The sequence below is a fragment of the Numida meleagris genome, chromosome 16, assembly GCF_002078875.1.
Source record: "Numida meleagris isolate 19003 breed g44 Domestic line chromosome 16, NumMel1.0, whole genome shotgun sequence".
In the NCBI taxonomy this organism is placed as follows: Eukaryota; Metazoa; Chordata; class Aves; order Galliformes; family Numididae; genus Numida; species Numida meleagris.
In genome coordinates, this window is record NC_034424.1 from 5,292,785 (window position 1) to 5,310,833 (window position 18,049).

Sequence of the window (18,049 nt, forward strand, 5' to 3'; positions counted from 1 at the left end):
CAGCTCCGAGGAGCGCTCCGAAGGGAGACTATTGCTGGGAGGCTGTTTCTGCTGGGGATAAGGATGGCTGTCCAGCTTGGCTGTGCCTGTCTCTCCTCCCCACCCCCTTCAAGTGGCACTTCAAGGGCTGGAAACTTGCTGGTCTCGGCTCTTTCTTCGTCCTCCCGACAGGCAGTGGGAAGAATTGAACCACAGCCCAGGAGACCAGCCGGCTTCACACGGTCGATGCCTCCAGCAAAGTCAAACCAGCCGCTGCTTCTGCTGTCCTCTTTGTCCCCTTGAAGGAGGATTCTCCTCTTGAGACAGAGGAGCCTACGTTGCCCAGGGCCTGGCCAGCTGCTGTGGCATCTGATGGCTCTCTGACTGCTTGCATTTGGGCAAGGAGAATCCCAGACCCTCTGGCAGGCTCCATGGGTTGTCAGCAGAGCCTCCTAATAAAACTACTTTAAGCTTCTTAAATTGCGGCCTGCAGTGCTTGAGACACCATACTGTGTTGGCCTTGGCTCTCTGGATTTCACTTCTTTTCCTTCGAGGCTGCTGGTGTGCCTTCTCTGGTCACTCTCTCCTAAGTCCTGCGCACGTTCCTCACTTTTTCCTGCCAGCACTGGATGCAAAAAATTAGCTCTGTTCCCTTACTGTTGTCTTTGTCTTCCCATCAGCACTGTGCTTGTACTGAGGCATTTTTCGTAGAACCCAGAGCTTCTCATCCTTGCTCTGATGAGACTGCTGGTGGGCAAGCCAGGCTGTCTCATCCTTGGGGTGGACTGCATTTTGCCTATGCATTTTTGCAAGGTGCAGTGTGCACTGAGTATCGTGGGGTTGAAGCTGCCTCAGCAGTCTGGCTGGTGTGAGTTTGAAGCAACATGGATACTCTAAGAATGCTGAATTGAGATTTGGTCCTGCTGCGCTGGGTGCTGTGCAAAAGCAAACACCCTCTCTGCAAATCCTGGCTCCTGAGACACTCCAGGACGGGATTAGAGGCCTTGAGAAGGGAAGTTCACCTGCAAGATAACACAGCCAGCCACTGGTGAGGCTGTACTATATGTGCTGTGTGGGGCACACAGGACCCAAAAGATGCAGAGCCTGAGTTTTGTGTTGGAGATCCCTGAATTGTGTGGCACTTCCCTGCTTCTCAGTCCTGTATGTCCTACAGCTAGGAGCTTGCTTTAGCTCTTCTCCCTGAGGTTTTAGAGCATAGTAGTGTTGCAGCTGATGAAAGGCTGTGTGGGCGACTGGAGAGACTGCCTCAGGCTGGGCTTTGTGCTGGGCTGATCTGAGGGGAGGGAGGATTGCCTGGCCCTTCTGCATTTTGGGGAGTTGGCACATCCCATTCCTGCTTACCACCCTTGGGAAGGGCAGTGTGGGCTTCACCAATTCCAAGCCAGGGCAGAGAAGTGGGAGCCTGAGGGATCGCTCTGTTTCATGTCACCATGACCCCTTGTTTTCCTTCTCTCTGTAGCCAATTGAAAAGCTGGTGGCTCTTCTGAACACCCTTGACAGATGGATCGATGAAACCCCACCAGTGGATCAACCTTCTCGCTTTGGGAACAAAGCCTTCAGGACTTGGTACGCCAAACTAGACCAGGTGAGCATGACTTTCATGTGTAATGTTAAATGCAGCTCGTACAGAAGGGCAGCATGTTCAGCAGGGGAAGCAGAATGGCTCCATCATCGTGTGGCAGCTGAGCAGTCTCCAAAGGAGTTGTGCAGATAGGCTGTAAGGATCCATCTCTTGATATAAGTCACTGACTTCTGATTTGGTGCTGTCTTCACCTCTTACGAGACCATGTGGTCCATGTAAATGCTCTTTGATGGTTCTCCAAGTCCTGAATCAGCCTTTGGGGTTCTTCAGTGCCAAGGAAGACCTTTGCTTTGTAACTATTAGCCTACAGATGACAGAGAAGATCAGAGGAAGGTTGTGAAACTGCTTGACTTTCTTCAACTCAGAGTACATGCCCTGCACCAAGCTCTGGAGGTGGCACAGAGTCCAAGCAGGAATGTCCATTTGCAGGTGGTCTGCTGCTCGTTTAATGCTTTGGTCCTGTAGGTGAGCCAGTGGGTAACTGAGCTGATGTATCTTTTTTTTCTTTCCTCTGCAGGATACATGTGGCCTGGCTAAGTGTTAGGATGAGCTCTCCCAGAATTATTCTATCTCTGGAGATGCTTCTAGAATAGCCAAAGTCTCTCCTCTGTCATGCCATCTCTTATCATTGTAGGAGTGCACCACTGTAGCTCCCCCTCTGCAACAGTGTGTGAGCAGTGTCTTGCCCTTGGGGACTGTGACAGATGTACACTCACTTGGGGGAGTCTTTTGTGTCTTCCAGGAAGCAGAAAATTTGGTGGCAACAGTGATCCCCAAGCATTTGGCCAATGCTGCACCCGAAGTGGCCGTGTACCTGAAAGAATCCGTGGGGAACTCTACCCGCATTGATTATGGCACAGGTACCTGAGCACTCTCTGTGGCTGAGATTGGTCTCCTTTGGGTAGTGACCCTTTGGAGCCTGGTGCTGGGTGTATTGAAATATGTTTTAGCAACTTTTTTTTAGTGTCATTTTGGTACAAACACTTTCTTCCTCACCCCAACGTTCACTGTGGGTTATGACACCTTTCACATGTCTTATCTGAGGAAATATGAATCGAGCTGTGCAAGCCATTCTGGGATGAACTGTAGGAGTAGCTTTACCACATATAGCAGTATTGCGCAGCTGATCCACAACAGGCAGCTTAGAGGAATAAAATGAAATTGCTTAAATTGGAAGTAGACTGGGAAGCAAGGTCACAGTCAGCAGGAAGTATCTCAGGGTCTGGTGCTCCTTGGAGGCGACACTGCTGCTCGGAGAAGGACTTTAAAATCTGAACATTGAGGCATTTTGTACCTGAGAAGATACTGAATTGCAGGCTGGAGTAACCCCACTGGTTTCAGTTAGACCTAACTGCAGAATCTTTGGTTTGAAACCACGTGGTTACTGCATGCTCTGCTCCTCTGTTTGGAAGACAGGTGTGCTGAGATAGGTGTCATCACTGAATGACAGGAGAGTAGGACACTGTGGGTACAAGGAAACATGACTTCAGACTTGGGCAGGGAGGGGAAGAGGAGGAGGACGTGGGTGAAAGGATGAAGAGCTGGAAGTTGAGCAGTGCTTGCTAGGAAAGCTGCAGCTCACCGGCACCAGGGGGAGATGTTGTCTTTGGAAAGGGACCCACGGGCTGGGGTTTTGTCAGCTCAGGGAAGGAATGTCAGCCTTTGCTCCCCTCCTGTGTGTCCCAAGCAAGTGTCCCATGTTCTAGCTCACAGTGACTAGAACAAGGATGTACTTTGTTCCTATACTGGGAGCCGCACTTCTTTACCGTGTGAAGCTGTGGATCTTGTACTCTTCCTTGTTCTGTGGTCCCTTCCACAAAAAGATGTTGCTCTGATTTTGCTGGTTGTTTCTTTTCCCCACTGTTAGCTAGAGGACCAAGCTGCAGAGGGTCAGCCAGAGATCCCAGTACCTTCTGGGACGGGCTGTTCCTGGCAGCGTCATGGGATCCGCATCCTTCCGACACAGATATTTTTAAGTGGGAGGAAATCTGTTTACTTGCAGATGTGAGGTTCTCTCATATCCTCTGAGCAGACAACTCTGCCGTGCTCCACGTCCCCTGCTGTGCTGAGCTCCTGGGAAGGCCCTGCCTTGCTCCCAGCACCCCCACTTGGAGCTGTATTTCCTCAAGAACTTTTATCTCAAAGTTAATAACCACCTTATGAATATCTAGAAGGCATACTTTGGGTGGGTGCTGTGTGGGGATGAAATATTGTCAGCTCTTGTCATAATAGGATAAGGCAGCACCTTAGGGACAGCTGGCTGGAGCTTTTTCTGTGGGAATGTGACTGCTTTGATTTTTGAAGAGCTGCTGTATTCGTTGTAAGGTTGTCTTCGGGACCAGAAACACCCATGTCACATCTCATTGCTTTTCACTCTAGGACATGAAGCTGCGTTTGCAGCCTTCCTCTGCTGCCTCTGCAAAATCGGTGTCCTCAGAGTGGATGACCAGATGGCCATTGTCTTTAAAGTATTTAACAGGTGAGATACTACAAGGAGAAGGGCTGGAAACATTGGGCCACTTGAGGGCAGATCCCAGACACAGCCCCCTCCAGCTGTCTGAGATGTGTGAGACACTACCACCTGCTCTGTAGATCCTACTCCTCCTGTCGGTTGGGCTGATTGTGGCCTCTTCCTTCCACTCGTCCACACCCATTTGGAAGTGAGAAGCTATAAGGAGATCCTCCTCCTGGGATATGAGCTGCATAAAACAAGGGCCTTCTATGCATAACTAGAGAACACGAGTGCTGAAGGGTTTGCTGACCTGCACAAGAATGGCAAAGTGAGAAAAGTGAAGAGAAATTTAGGAAGCAGATGTGCTTTTTAACAGAGTGTATAATGACCTGTTACAACGCTCCTCTGTTAGAGGCTGTGTGCCTTTCTGGAAAGTTACTGAGCATTGCAGAGGTATTTGGATGAAGTTCTGTGATTTGTGGTAGACAGGAATATCTGATCAGGTGATGTTATGTCTCTTCAGGCATTAAAAAAAGTAATCTGTGAAGCTGGCAGGCCTCCTCTGCTCCTCTACGTGTGTTTCCAGCCCAGGGGGTGGAGTTGGTAGTGATAAAAGCACTGGACTGGGCATGTGGAGTCCAGAGATCTAATGCAAGTTGCATCGCTGCCATGAAAACGATCTCCTTCAGTAGCACTTCCAGCTTTACTTTTCCACCTAAAAAGTGGAAGTAGCTGGTGCTGCAAGGCGTGAAGTTTTCTGAGTGTTTTTGGAAGTTAGAGAAGAAAAGTGAATTACAAATGTTTGCAAATAACAGGAGGAGTGGGGAGCAGTCTGCACTTACGTAAGACACTGCAGATAAAATAGACCTCCACCACTTGCTTTCTCAGTGAATTCACTGGAAAAACAACCAACCAACCAAAGTGTTGTTATTCACTGCCATACCTACAGTCAGGCTGCTTTCTGTGGCAGAGGATCTGGATATATTCTCTGCGTTCTGTAATGTATGTGAAGATCCAATTTGCAAGTGATGAAGTGTCCTTTTCCAAGCTGGTGGTTCTTACGCTTCTGTAAGTCAAGGAGGAGTGAAAATCTTGTATTGGGCATGAAAGGGTAGGTAATGCAGAGCATTATAGGCACCCAGTTTTTCTCCAGTGGAGATCTAAACCCAGCTGATGTGTTTTTCTGTCTGCTGCCAGCATTGCTCGCTTCCGTCTTCTCCACTAGGCAAAATTCAGTTTCCTCATCTCTCAAAGCATTCTGGTGTTTATAGCTGAGTAATTGAAAAATGGCTGCAAGTACCCTTCCTCAAACAGGCATAGTGGTTGTTTTCTGAATAGCACAGGGTTGATTATACGAGCCCACTAGCTACAAAGGTTTGGAAAAATGGTTTGAAGAGAGGTGATGCTGAATGCTCGTTGATTGCAACTTAATCTTAATGGGCCTTGCTCTGGGAGCTCATCATTTTCCTTCTGTTAACTTGGACCATTTGCTCTGTCCCAGGACCAACTTCTGGTGCTTATTCAACTGTTAAACCTGATCTGTGCTTTTCTGTTGGATTCAGAAGTGGGCTGGGGGCCCTCTGAGAGTGGGTGGTCTGTCTGGGTCTCCTGTGTGAAGGGAGAGATCTGGATTTTGTGTCTGGAGTCCAGAAGACAGCCTTGTGTGAACTCTTCCCTCTGTTTTGCCTCAGGTACCTAGAAGTGATGCGAAAACTTCAGAAGACCTACAGGATGGAACCTGCTGGCAGCCAGGGCGTCTGGGGCTTGGATGATTTCCAGTTTCTACCTTTCATATGGGGCAGTTCCCAGCTGATAGGTACTAATAAAAATCTGCTCATGTCCCAGCCTGCCCTCTGCCCTGTCTGTCTAGGTTGCAAAGATAATGGGGCTCGAGACTGACTTTTAAATTCAAATGTGTCAAATTTGTGTGTAACACAGCAGCAGTTTGCTTGGGGCTTGGATTTTTTTCTCAGGTTTCCTAATAAAGCTAGTTGCTTAGTTGGGGAGGTGGAAAGTTTCCATGTACGGTACATCTGTCTTTGTTGCAATGACTACAAGTTTTTTGAGAGGAGAGTCCTGTTTTTGCCACTAGAGTACATGTTTTCTGCTCGGAGGAGTTTACCAGTTTCACTGCTAAGGCATTGGAGATGAGGTGGAAGGCAGCAGCTCCGTGCTGATTTCTGATAAGCTCTGGTGGAAGAGTCGTCTTGTGAAAGAGGGACAGGACAAAACCTGATTGCATTTGGTCTTGGAAGGGGATGTCGTACAGGTTACTTCCTATTGTCTTTTACTCTTTTCAGACCATCCAAACCTGGAGCCTCGACACTTTGTTGATGAGAAGGTGGTAAATGAAAACCATAAGGACTTCATGTTCCTGGAATGCATCCTTTTCATTACAGAGGTGAGGTTTTTCCCACAGGGAAGTTCTTCTCATACTAGATAGTTAGCTCTGGCTCTGGTTTCCTCTTCCTCCTTCGTTTGCTGTAATGGAGCTGTGCAGAACAACCACTGTTGCGTATGAGGTGCTCTCCTTGAATGAGTCGAAACTGGAATATTGGGGTGAAAGTGTGATTAGGGGAGATGGGCTGTGAATTGCTATTGAAGGGAGCTGTAACAAGAGCAAACAAATAGCCTTGGATCAGCCAGTGGGAACTTAGATGGAGAAGACTGGTGCTAGCAAGTGTGCTAGAAAGATGAAGTGGGAGCTGCAGAACAGCTGGATTTGCCAAGATAACCTCCCTTCCCTCCAGTGCTTGGGTGCTGCCTGGGCCTCCCTTTGCTTAGGGCAGACTCCCATACCTCTGTGCAGCTTGGTCTCCTCCAGATCTGAGCAGATTCTCCATTAAGCGTGCAAACAATCCAGAAGAGAGACAACGCTGAGGTTAGCCCAGCTGTTATCAGGACCACTATCGGCAGCATGTTTCTGCTCAAGCTCTCTAGGGCCCTTGGGCAAGGGACTGCCGATACTCAGTGTGTTCCCAACCGCCGGCAGCGTTTCTAAATGAAGGAGTTTATGGTTTCCTGCCCTCAGCTGGCCGTGATTTTGCTGTCCACCTTGCTGCGTGGCCTGGGCAGGGGCGGTGAGAACCACATGCTCTGTTGTGGCGAGGGATTTCCTGTCTCTGGCAAGGAGAAGTTGATGGGATTAATCTTGAAGGACAGAGCGCGGTTCTGCCCCTTTGTTCTGTTCGCTTTTCCCCCTCCTTGCTTCTCTCATTTAGTAATTAGATGAGAAGGGAGGTTACGGAGCGTGAACTCAGCCTTTCATGTAGGAAATCTTCATAGGAGCCTTTGGCCCAAACCCCAGGAGGTGCAGCCTCGAGTGGTGCTGAACCCACTCAGGTTTGTTGGTGCTCAGCGCCTCGCAGGATTTAACCTTCAGTGCAGAGTTAAATCATGCTGTGGATGGTGAAGAGACTGAGCTGAGGACAGGAAATCCGCTCCTGCTTCGTCCTCACGGGAAGTAGGAGCAAAGATGCATTTTATTTTCTTCCTCTGTACTATCCAGACAGAGCTCGAGCCTGTTAAAAGTGTAAACGCGTGCAATTCTTCACGTGTGTTCTGCGGTGCACAGATGACACGTGCAGCTGAAAATACCCAGCACCATACTGCTCCAGGTCACTCCTCTTTTGCACATTTGTTCAGAGCCGAGGAGTTTTTCTGCCGAGTTCCTCAGTGCCACCTGGTGGCGGGGAAGGCTCCTCTCCAGTGTGAGCCACTAAGGGATTGCCACAACCTGGATGATCAAACGTGTCGGATTTGCAATCCCTATTCATGCGAGCGCTGTTCCTTTTTTTTTTTTTTTGGTAAAGATTTTGCTTTTGAAAATGGGATTTTTCTCCCTCCAATGCCCAGAAAGTTTGTTCCTGCCGCTAGGGGGGGCTGGGGCAGCCCTGAGTGCTGCTTTCTCTCCAAAATCAACAACAAAACAAAATAGCGGGGGGGGGGGGGAAGGTAGGGATTAATGATTTTAGTAAATGAATGAGATTATTTCCCTCAGAGCTATTCATCTGCAAACAGCTCTCCCGTAAAGGTGCCGAGCAAACAGCAAACACCCCAGCAGTTCCCATAGCGGGTCTGGTGGGTTTTGCAGACCTGAGAACTGGTTTTGTTTCAGCAAGCTGTGACCAGGCTACGTTGTTTCCTTTCGACCGAGGGAATATTCTCTTGAGCAGATATTTTTCTCAGCCTCTGGGTGACGTTTCAGGGATGTGAATGTACGCCGTGGTGCTGTTTGCCACGTGTATATTTAAACCTCAGACTCTTAAAGTAACAGGGAGATGAATGTCCAGTTTGAACCCGCTGAAACCTCCGCCCTGCAGTACCGCCCCGCCGCACATGGACGCGGCAGCAAGCCTTATGCAAGCCGGCCTGTTGTTGGCTAATCTGAGGGGTGTTTTTAATGCTTGATCCTTGAAGGGGAGGCTTATGGAGCTGGCTGGGGCTTGAGCTATCCCCTGCTGTTGCCTTGTTCCGCCGAGGCAGGCTGCAGGGAGATGCCCGAGGGTGTGAGGTTGGTTTGGGACCATCCCAATGTGTGATGGAACCACCAGCGCTGCAGCCGTGGTAGGGTCCTGCCTGCTGCTGTACTCTGAATGCAGGGAAGGGTTCTGGGGATTGCAAAAAACACGGACGCTGTCCTTGCACAGCATTGGCAGGGGACAAAACCCAGAGCAGAAGCCGCCAGCTTCTTGACCCCACTGAAAGCAAAGCCTGCTGGAAGCATCACCTCCCCTGGGCACCTTCCTGCAGGCGATGTGCGGAGGCGCGAAGCGGCCGGGGCCGTGTTGCTTTAAAAGCCCAGGGCAGGCAGCAAGAATTTCATCTTCAATCTGGCTTCTAAATTTGGAGGTTTGGGAAGGGAGGGCTCGGGTTTCGGCTGGAAGGGAAGGAGCTGACAGGAAAGCACAGCTTCAGCCGTCCCCCTCCCCCAGTTACTGACAGAGGAACCATTTACAAAAGGCTGATTCTCTTGGGAACTGAGAGGCAGGAACGCAGCGTCTGTGAGTAATTTCCTGCTCAATATGGCTGCTCTGACTCACTCCGTTCCCCTGGGGTCACTGCGGGACTGCAGCGCTCTCGCTGCCGCTCTCGCTCCCCCCCAGCTCGCTCCGTTTCTCTCCCTCTTCTCCCTTTGTGGCTGGAATGAGCTCATTTTCTCCCTCGTCCCCTTTCTCCCCTCCGCCCCAGTTTGAAACAATAGCCATGCCTCCCCTTGCTGGGCATGCAGGGTCCAGTGGGCCGTGGTCACAGCTGTGCCAGGGGCTCATGGAGCCAGCAGGGCTGGAGCATGGGGCCGGCTGGCGAAGCTCGCTGCCCCGTGCTTGTCTGCTGCAGCCCAGGAACGGGGAGGAAAGCAAAGCGTGCACGTGAGGGCTGCTGCAAGCTGTGCCCATGCGAAGGATGGCGATGCTGGAGGAAGGTTTGGCGTCAGAACACATACCATCAAATCAGCCTCACCAGCGGAAGCGCCGTGCCCACCGAGCTGCCCAGCACATGGGGCTCAGCCACGCGCGTGCTCCCCGCTCCCCTGCCACGTGCAGCCTGTAGCGTGGTGCCCGCCAGTGCCAAATCCTCCTGCCTGATGGCACGCTGGCTCTGTCAAGTGATGTTGTGCTTTGTCTGTCTGCGCGTTTCATCTTGTATCTGCAAGGGAAACGTGCACGGCGGAGGGGAGCGGGGATGGCTCAGCGGCTCATCACTCATTCCCCTGCTTGTGAGAGCCATAGAGGGGAGTGGGGATAGGTCTGTGCAAAACAGCTGCAACCCCGAGGTCAGCCTGTTTGAAGCGTGTTGTCCTCCAGGTAATGTTTTTTTTCCTCCCCTCTTTTCCCCGTCTCTTTTTCTACTGCAAGCTGATGCCATGCAGACCTTGCAGAAGGGCAGCAGCAGTTTCTCAAAGCAAATCGAGCAGCCTCGCTTCCTTTTAGAGCACTGTGTTTGGAGGCTGTTTTCCCACCCTTGTGCCAGGCCTGTGTGTGCATGGAGGGAAGGAGTTGGTTGTTGGAGCTGAGTGGAAGAGTCCAAGAGATTCCTCTCTCCCCATGCTCCGTTCTAGCGTGAGCTTCGGCCTTGTGGTTTCTGATGTCATGGGAACTTTGCTCACTCAGAGAGGCCGCGTTATATTTCTGCCTCTCCCCGAGGGTCTGTTTTTGTTCATGGAGAAGAGGAGAGAGAGCTATCAAGGGAATCTGCATGCAACTGTCCCTGATTGCAGCTTCCCCCTTGCCCTCCCTCCTCTACACCCCTCTTCCTGGGAGGAAGAATACCAGAGTGCTTAAACAAAAAAAACACTCTGAGGTGTGTGCTGCAAGCAAACAGGCTGCAGCTCTGGAGCCTGTTTGGAGTGGGGCTTCAGTGCGTCCCCTCCTCTCCAGGCAGGTGTGGGCACGGGGCTGCTGCTGACCTGCACTGCCCTCTGCATGCAGGGAAGGCAGTGGCAGTTGTCTCTGCAGCTTGTTGATTATCTGAATGGGGAATGAGTCATTTTCTTGGAAAGCCCAACAGTGCTGAACAGGAAGGTTTCTGGGTAGAATAGGAACAGCGTTAAGCCAAGCTCTACTTGGAGGGAGAATAGGACTTTACGTGGGGGTTTATAGTGCAGCCATTAACAGGGAGGTGTGCATAGGGAGGTTTGATTAGAGAACTGTGGCAGGAAAAGGCTTAATTTCGTCAGGGAGGTGGGGAGCTGGAGCACCATAGCTTCATACGCTGTGGCTGCAGCGGGAGGGAGGGAGGCACGGTGCAGTGAGGTGGCTGGCGTGTGGCTCACGGGGCTGCTGGGAATGTTTGCTTGGTGAGCGTGAGTCACTGCTGGTGCACAGCTCCTGCATGGCCCCGCTCCTCAATCCTGCTCTCGGGTCTCTTTCAGATGAAGACGGGCCCCTTCGCTGAGCACTCCAACCAGCTCTGGAACATCAGCGCCGTACCCTCCTGGTCCAAGGTCAACCAGGGCCTCATCCGCATGTACAAGGCAGAGGTGAGCGCCGTGGGCAGGGGGAGGCTGGCTCAGGGTTGTCCAGTGGCCACATAGGTCCTTGTGTCATGGATCAGCTCTTTGCTGCCTGTGCCTCGTGCCCGTTGGTGCAGGGGCCCGTCATGGCCAGTTCTGCTCCTTGCTGCATGGCTCAGGGACGTTGGGTGCTGCTGGCCAGAAGAAGGCTCCTGCCTGCCCAATGTTTGCCCCCAAACCAGTCCTAAAATGGCCCTTCTTTCAGGCATGACTTTTGCCATTTCTCGTCTTTCCATAGTACAAGTCTCAGGTCTCCAAGTTAGGGCCAATACTGTGACACTCATCCTTCTGGTGCTCATCCTTCTGGTTCCCACAGTGCTGTTTTCCTAGCTGCACGAGACCCTGTTTAAACCCGCATCCCACGTTTCAGGAGCACCAAAGCAGGCTGAATGCCTCCTGCCCATCTCTGCTGTCTGTGAGTCCTGTCCACAAAGCGCACCAGACCAGCGAGGCACAGCCTCCACCAGGGCTTGGCAGTCCTCTGTGGGCTATGCAGGCTTTCCTGGCAAACCCTGACCCAGAGAACTGGGCAATTTTGGCTGTCCCTTATCTCTCCTTCCTGCTCGAGCTAACTCTGAGCTTGGGGAAGCAGGACAGGAACTGCCACATCTGGGCCTTCGGTGGGATCTGACTGAGAGGCAGCATCTTTTGCTGGGAAGGCCAGCACTGTGCCAGCCCTGCCGGAGCAACAGGGATTGCACAGCTGCCCGCTGTGGGAGGTGCACCAGTTCCCTCAGGTAGGGCTTGAAGGAGTTATTCCTGCACACTGTGCTCTCTGCTCAAGCCAGCCATGCTCCTGTTTGTTGCTGGGTCTTGGGGCAAAGTCTGGGCGGGCAGCTCCAGCTCACAAAGGGGTTAACTGTGCCGAACTTGGCGCACTCCCTCCCCCAGCCCTTCCTCTGCGCTTCACATCCTGTGTTTAGGTTCCAGGCCACATACCTCTCTAATCTGCGAGGTGTCACTCCCAGGCCCGCTGGCTCCTTCCGCCCCCAGCTCAGCTTTCCTCCCAGCTTCCAGGAGGAGAGCAGCGCTGGGGGTCGACCCCCGAGGGGTGCCTCTGTGCTGCCCCTCTGGGTCTGCCCCAGCTCAGAGCTCTGTCTTGGAACCACTGCCTTCCAGGGAACCCTGGACTGGAGGCTCTGGTGTGAGAGAAGGAGGTCCTGGGGGAGCTCCCAGCCCTGAGAGCACCGATGAAGCGCTGCTGCCTCCTCCTCAGCTCCCTCTCCTTTGGGTGTTCCCCAGGCACCCCACGGTGTCCTGTGCTGTTTGGGTACCCCTACCCGGTGTGCCCTGTTACTGCTTGGTTGGTTCCTCCTGGAGTTTGGCAGTGGTGTGCCCACAGCGCAGTGGGCATGTTCACTGGTGTTTCGGGGTCACCACGTGCTGGCAGATCTACCTGGCCTTCTGGGGACAGTATAACTCTGGGAATCCATCAGGGTGTGGGAGAGCCTGTGGTTGTTTCTAGGTGCACCTATGACATGGTCCTTTTTATGTTAAATAGCAGACAACGTTCTCTGTGGAAATGCTGAACCTGACACTGGTGGGTTTCTAGAAATACGTAGAGATGTGGCTGTGTGAGAGAGCACAGAAGCTGCTGGGAAGAGTAACAGAGCACAAATTTAGGCTAAGGTATGGAAGACGTTGAGTGAACCAAACTGCTGTGTGACTTCAGATTTAGCTTCTTGCTCCAAGAATGTCTGTAGATCTTAAAGGATTGATCTTAAGTGTATGGTCCTCACACAGCAGTGTGGCACTGCACGGTGCCTACATTCACTTGGATGGGGAAACTTACTGGGGAGATCCCACTGATTCCTGATATCTGCTCGGGGGAGCCTCCCACCCCACTGCTGGCTGAGCCAGTTCCTGCCCAGCTGAGGAGGAAGGGGGAGCAGGGACATCACCACAGAATCATAGAATGGTTTGGGATGGCAGTGGCTGGGCAGGGCTCGTCACCGCGGTGTGCTTGGTCATGCAATTTTTACCAACACATTTGCAGCTAGACTTGAATGATTTTCTGAGAAGGATACGGTGTTTGGCTGAGGCTTTCACCTTCTGCAGGTGAGTCCTTCTGTGTGTTTCAGGCTGGACACCCACAGTCACTCTTGAAGATCTTGTCTGCTTGCTATGGGCTCCCAGGGCAAGTTTCTGCTGGATGTTCCCAGCTGTGTTGCCTTCACCTTTGCTGTCTTTCTCTAATTAGGCACTGCCAATGTTAGCAGAAGATAAGTGAGCCAACAGCCCCACGTACTGTCACAGAAGCTGTCTGCCTCAAGCTGGATGAAGATCTGTGACAGTATGTGGGGTTGGAGGGAGGGAAGGTTTGGGTTTGTAATGTTGCTTTTCGCCTGGCTGGTTATTGTGAGAGCAAGGTTTCCTCCTCATCCCCTTCTTCCTACTGCATCTTCACCGTCTGATCACACACTGTAATGAGATCAGATGAAATCCAGGATGGAGGCTCCAGCCAGCAGCCTGGCGGTGACTGGGAAGTGCTCGGTGCTGACCGCTTTTGAGCGGAGGCAGCAAGGCAGAGGGCTCAGTCGCTTGGAGCGGACCAGCAGAAATCAATTGCTCGCTCACAACCCGCTCTTGCTTGGCAGAAGTGCAGCAGTTCCCAGGTCTGGTTTGTTTAAAATGCGGCGTGGATGCTTTGGCTCTTCTCTGTTCCCTCTATGGGATGACTTGATGACTCTAAACAACCAGCACAAAGTTCAAGCTCGTCCATGTGCTCTCACCTGGATCCATGCACTCCGGGATGCTTGTTACATGTGGACAGAGAGTAGATTCAAGGCAACGTGTCTTCTGCTCTGTGTATTTATGAAATCTCAAATGTGTCTATTTATAATATAAATATAATGGGTGCAGAAGTGTTAGCTTGGAAGTGCAAGGGCTTTTCTTATTCTCTTCTTCAAAGGCGAGTGAAGAAGTCGACAGAATAGAGTGTGGTTAAAGCAGCAGCCTTGATGTTTTTCCCCTGAGCCTGCTTTTGAGTCTCCTGACCTTTCCTTCTCCACTGCAGTCAGATGGGAAATACTTTCCATTGTAACTAATCTAGTCCCGGTTCCATCTTTAAAGGTTGGACGTGATGCAGGAATCTACTCCCCAGTTGAGTCTCAAGCCAGGACTTCACCACAATTGGGATGACAGGAAGAAGAGAATAAGCTTGTCCCCTCTATCAAACTAGCATGAGCTACATCAGTTTCACCTGCAAGGAGTGCAGGAGGGTCCTGTCTCCTGGCACCTTTTATAACCCAGAAAAATTGTCCTAGTCCTGATGGAGGGAGAAGTTTCTCTGCTCGTTTCTTCTTGGGCTGTCGATGCGTTAAATGGGGAAGATTCTTGTTCTTCCCACTGGTGGTAAAGTCTCTCCATCAGGAGTCCAAACCAGTCACGTCTTCTGTGGGACTCCTTGGAGCCAGTTGGGGTGACATTTCCAGCTGTCAGCATCTCCACTATTCATTTCTCTCCGTTATTGCTTCATGTCACTGCTGTCCCGTGCTGCTTCCTCTGGGGATTTGCCAGAGTGGTGCTAGGAGATGGTGGCTTCTCTGAGCCCTTAGGAAGTGTTTGGGAAGCTTAGAAGTTGATGTGCTCTCATCGCCGCAGGACTTGCTTCTTCCTTCTGCTGGACACGGTGTCCCCGGCACCCATGTAGAGGAGCAGTCCCCATTGCAGCCCAGTGAGGAGGTCTGCAGCCCTCCTGGTTAGCACAGCCCTGGGTAATGTGGCTGATATTAGTGTAGATGCAGCTATTGAGTTGATGCACACATGCTGCTGAGGTTTGTGTGTCTGGACGTGAATCCATTCCATGCTCTGCGTGAGTCTTGGGCAGTCTGAATCTGTAATGACTCAAAGAATAGAGCTCTGAGTGGCTCTGTCAGGCAGGTTTTGGAAAACTTTGACGTGGTCATTGACTGCAGTCACTGGTCTCCCTGCTCTGGCAGGGAGGTGAGCAGAAGGGCTGTGCCTGTTCCAGCACAGAGCCCACCTTAGCTGGAGAAAGCAGCTCTGAACTGAGCTGCCTCACTGGGGGTGTGTGAAATTGATGTGTGATCCTTACTCTATGATGGGAGTGGGAATTCCAGGAGCGAGGTCTTTGGGAATAAGGTTGCATCTTAAACTGTGGCAGCAAAATTGCGAGCGCTCGTTCATTGAAGACCTGAGAATCTGCAGCGCAGCGTGGGCAGCGCCTTGTGGCTGCCGGGTGGTGCTCAGAGCTGGAGCGTGGGCACCGTCCTGGGGAGGGAGGGCCTGCCTTTTCCCTGGGGGTTTCTGCAGTTCTTTAAGGGTTTGTAGGGTGAAGCTCTTCAAAGGGATCAGCTGGAGCGATGAGAAGGTGGTGAGGGAGAAAGCTGCTGACATAAACACGCCTCTTCTGCTCATGCTCCCGGCCTGAATTTCAGCAAGCAAAAGGTTCTGGCTGAAAGGAAGGAGTTGGGGACGCGAGGTGTTACTGGACTGAAGAGCCTGCTGGGAGTGTGGGGTGAGGGATGTGGGACTGATCCCCGTGCAAGCACGCAGCTCAGCCAGCGGCCCTGAGCTCACTGTCTCCCATACCCAGGGCTGGGCGCAGCTCTGGCTGCCTGCGTGCGGCGGGCACGGCTGCTGAACTCACCCCTCTTTGTTTCCCCTCCTGCAGTGCCTGGAGAAGTTCCCTGTGATCCAGCACTTTAAGTTCGGCAGCCTGCTCCCCATCCAGCCTGTGACGTCCTAAGGAGGCCGCGGGAGGAGCCGAGGCAGCGGAGGCATAGCGCGGAGCTCTTCCTCCTCCCCCACCCCCTCCTCCTCATCACCTCACCCGTTCCACAGCCCATCTATTCCTGCACATCCTCATCGGCAACCGCAGACCCAAAGCACTCGGCCTTGCACGGGAGACGGGACCGGGGCGGCTCCTCCCGCAAGTCCCCGCCACCAGGATGTCTCACGAGCGACCAAGGGGCTGTGCTGCTCCGCTCCGCTGCCGTGTGCGGGTCTGGGCGTGTGAAGGGGGTTCACTAGGGGCTGCCTGGCAGCAAAACCCTCTGCTTTCCTTCCCAAGAGGAAGGGGGTGTGGAGGGGAGGAAGGCACGTGTGTACGCGCTGGGCACTGGTAACAGCAGTTTCCCTTTTGGAATTCCGTTTGAAGTTTCCTGTTGGTGTTTGGTCTGGAAACCATTGCGAGGGGTGAGGTGTGAGCCTGCACGTGTCTTCAGGCAGACACCTTTGCTCGCACAGGGGGTTCTTAAATGGGAAAGGGGAGCTGCGGGGAAGGTCTGTGGGTTGCTGGAAGCCCAGGGTACCACCTCTCCCCGATCCTAAAGAAGGAGAGCCACCTCCCTCCTTCCTCCATCTCTTCTGCAAGGTTCCCTGGGCCTTCCTTTCCCAGCACCACCTCTCGGGTGAAGCGAGGAGGCTGTGGGGTCTGCGCTGTTTTCAGAGCTGATGGGAACGGCTAGGCAAGGACTGCTGAGTGGTGCCCGCTCAGGCTCCCTCCCCTCTGTAGTTAACGGGCACAAAACATCACACGTTCACACACATTCATTGCTGTTTAGGGATCAGCTGGGTCCAGCCTGCCCTCTGTGCTCTCCTCTCCTCCTCCTCCTCTGTGCTTTGCTGCCTGGGGGCTGGGCTGGCCTCAATGGCACGAGGTGGCCATGGTTGCTACTGCTTGGTCATAAATTACAGCGACAGCCTCATAGCACTGGATTTCCCCGTGAAGCAGCATGTTCCCCGGCCTTTTTAGGGAGGCATCTCTGGAGCAAAGGCAGCATGGGGGTAAGCATGCAGCGTAACATGCACTTATATACCTGTGCTGGAAACAAAAAGCATATGTAGCCCAGGACAGCGGGTTTTACCTGGAGAAAGCTCTCTTCCCTCTGTCATTCCCTGCTGGTGCTGCTGTGCATCCCAGGCAGTGGAACCACGCTTCCAGTGCCACCAGCAGCAGCTTGGAGGTGGGGGAATGAACGGAGCCGTGCTCCCAGTCAGCACCAGCGTTGCTTGGAGGGCAGAAATGCCTGGTGCCGTGTTGCTGTGTCCATGTGTCTTGGCCGAGGTGGCTGCAAACCTGGGGGGGGGAAGTCTTAGGGTTCCCAGGCTGGGTTTGGCAGGGGGGTGAGCTCTGGCTGGGACCGGGGGCAGCTATGTCCCTTCTCTGGCTGTTTGCCTTTTGCTGATGCACTGCTGAATAAGATGCAGCGAAGAGCAGGTGGCTGCAGAGCTAAAGCAGAGCTTTCTGCTGCTGTCCTGAGCTGGGTGGTGGGAAGGGGCACGGATCTGAGCTGCCTCAACCAACTGTGGATGTGCGTTTTCAATAATGAAAGACTCAAGTCGTGTTCTAATCTCAAGTTGTTAACGAGATGTGTGTGTCATCTTGGCTTTACAAACAGGAATAGGGCTGGAGCCCTGTGCTTGCTGGGAGCCCGCTTCTGGTGGAGCAGGGTGGGAACCAGCACCTGGAGCAGACCTCAGGCTTCTCCTTCTGCGTCCCCTCTCCTTGCTGCGTGGCTTCTGGCAAGTGTCACCACGCTGTCACTGGCTGCATGGCATCTGGCTGCTGAGGGCTGAGCTAAAGCCTGTGGCTTCCCAAACCTGCCCAATGGCTGGGAATACATCTCTCCCAGTAATCTTATGGAAACAGGGCTTCCATGTAAAAGGATGGGTGGAAATGTTGATATCCACACCCTATGTACTGGGAGGGACTCCCAGAATGTGAAATACAGCCCCAAAAAAGGGGTGGGGAGGCTCTTCCTTCCCCTGCAGCCGCTCTGCGGGGACGGTGTCCCCGGGTTGGGACCCACCGAGGTGGGGTGGGGGGGGAGGAGGCTCACGGATGGCTCTCGCTTGCCTGAATCTGTGCTTCTGTCCTGCTGGGGCTTTCTGGACTCGGAGCAGCTCATCCCGCCTCACACCGCGTGGGCTGTGTCCCTGTAGCGTGGCACTCGCCCTCCTCCAGCTCCCACCGGTGAGCACGGGCTCTGGGGGCTCAGCTCCTGTCCTGCAGGGTCCGCCATCAGCAGCGCCCGGC

General features: G+C 52.9%; 1 protein-coding gene across 3 annotated transcripts in view; it reads left to right on the top strand.

The window, feature by feature from the left end:
- The window catches only part of PTPA (protein phosphatase 2 phosphatase activator), a 23,242-nt gene extending 6,683 nt beyond the window's left edge, over window positions 1-16,559 (top strand). For 2 of the 3 annotated variants that reach the window (XM_021414358.1, XM_021414359.1), the window contains exons 4-10: window positions 1,460-1,585; window positions 2,325-2,442; window positions 3,962-4,061; window positions 5,726-5,850; window positions 6,335-6,435; window positions 10,906-11,013; window positions 15,683-16,559. In XM_021414358.1, coding sequence (XP_021270033.1) covers window positions 1,460-1,585; window positions 2,325-2,442; window positions 3,962-4,061; window positions 5,726-5,850; window positions 6,335-6,435; window positions 10,906-11,013; window positions 15,683-15,757 — 753 coding nt within the window. In that variant the 3' untranslated portion in view covers window positions 15,758-16,559. Of the gene's footprint in view, window positions 1-1,459; window positions 1,586-2,324; window positions 2,443-3,961; window positions 4,062-5,725; window positions 5,851-6,334; window positions 6,436-10,905; window positions 11,014-11,638; window positions 15,527-15,682 lie in introns of all 3 variants that reach the window. The other variant, XR_002443718.1, reaches the window with a different exon arrangement.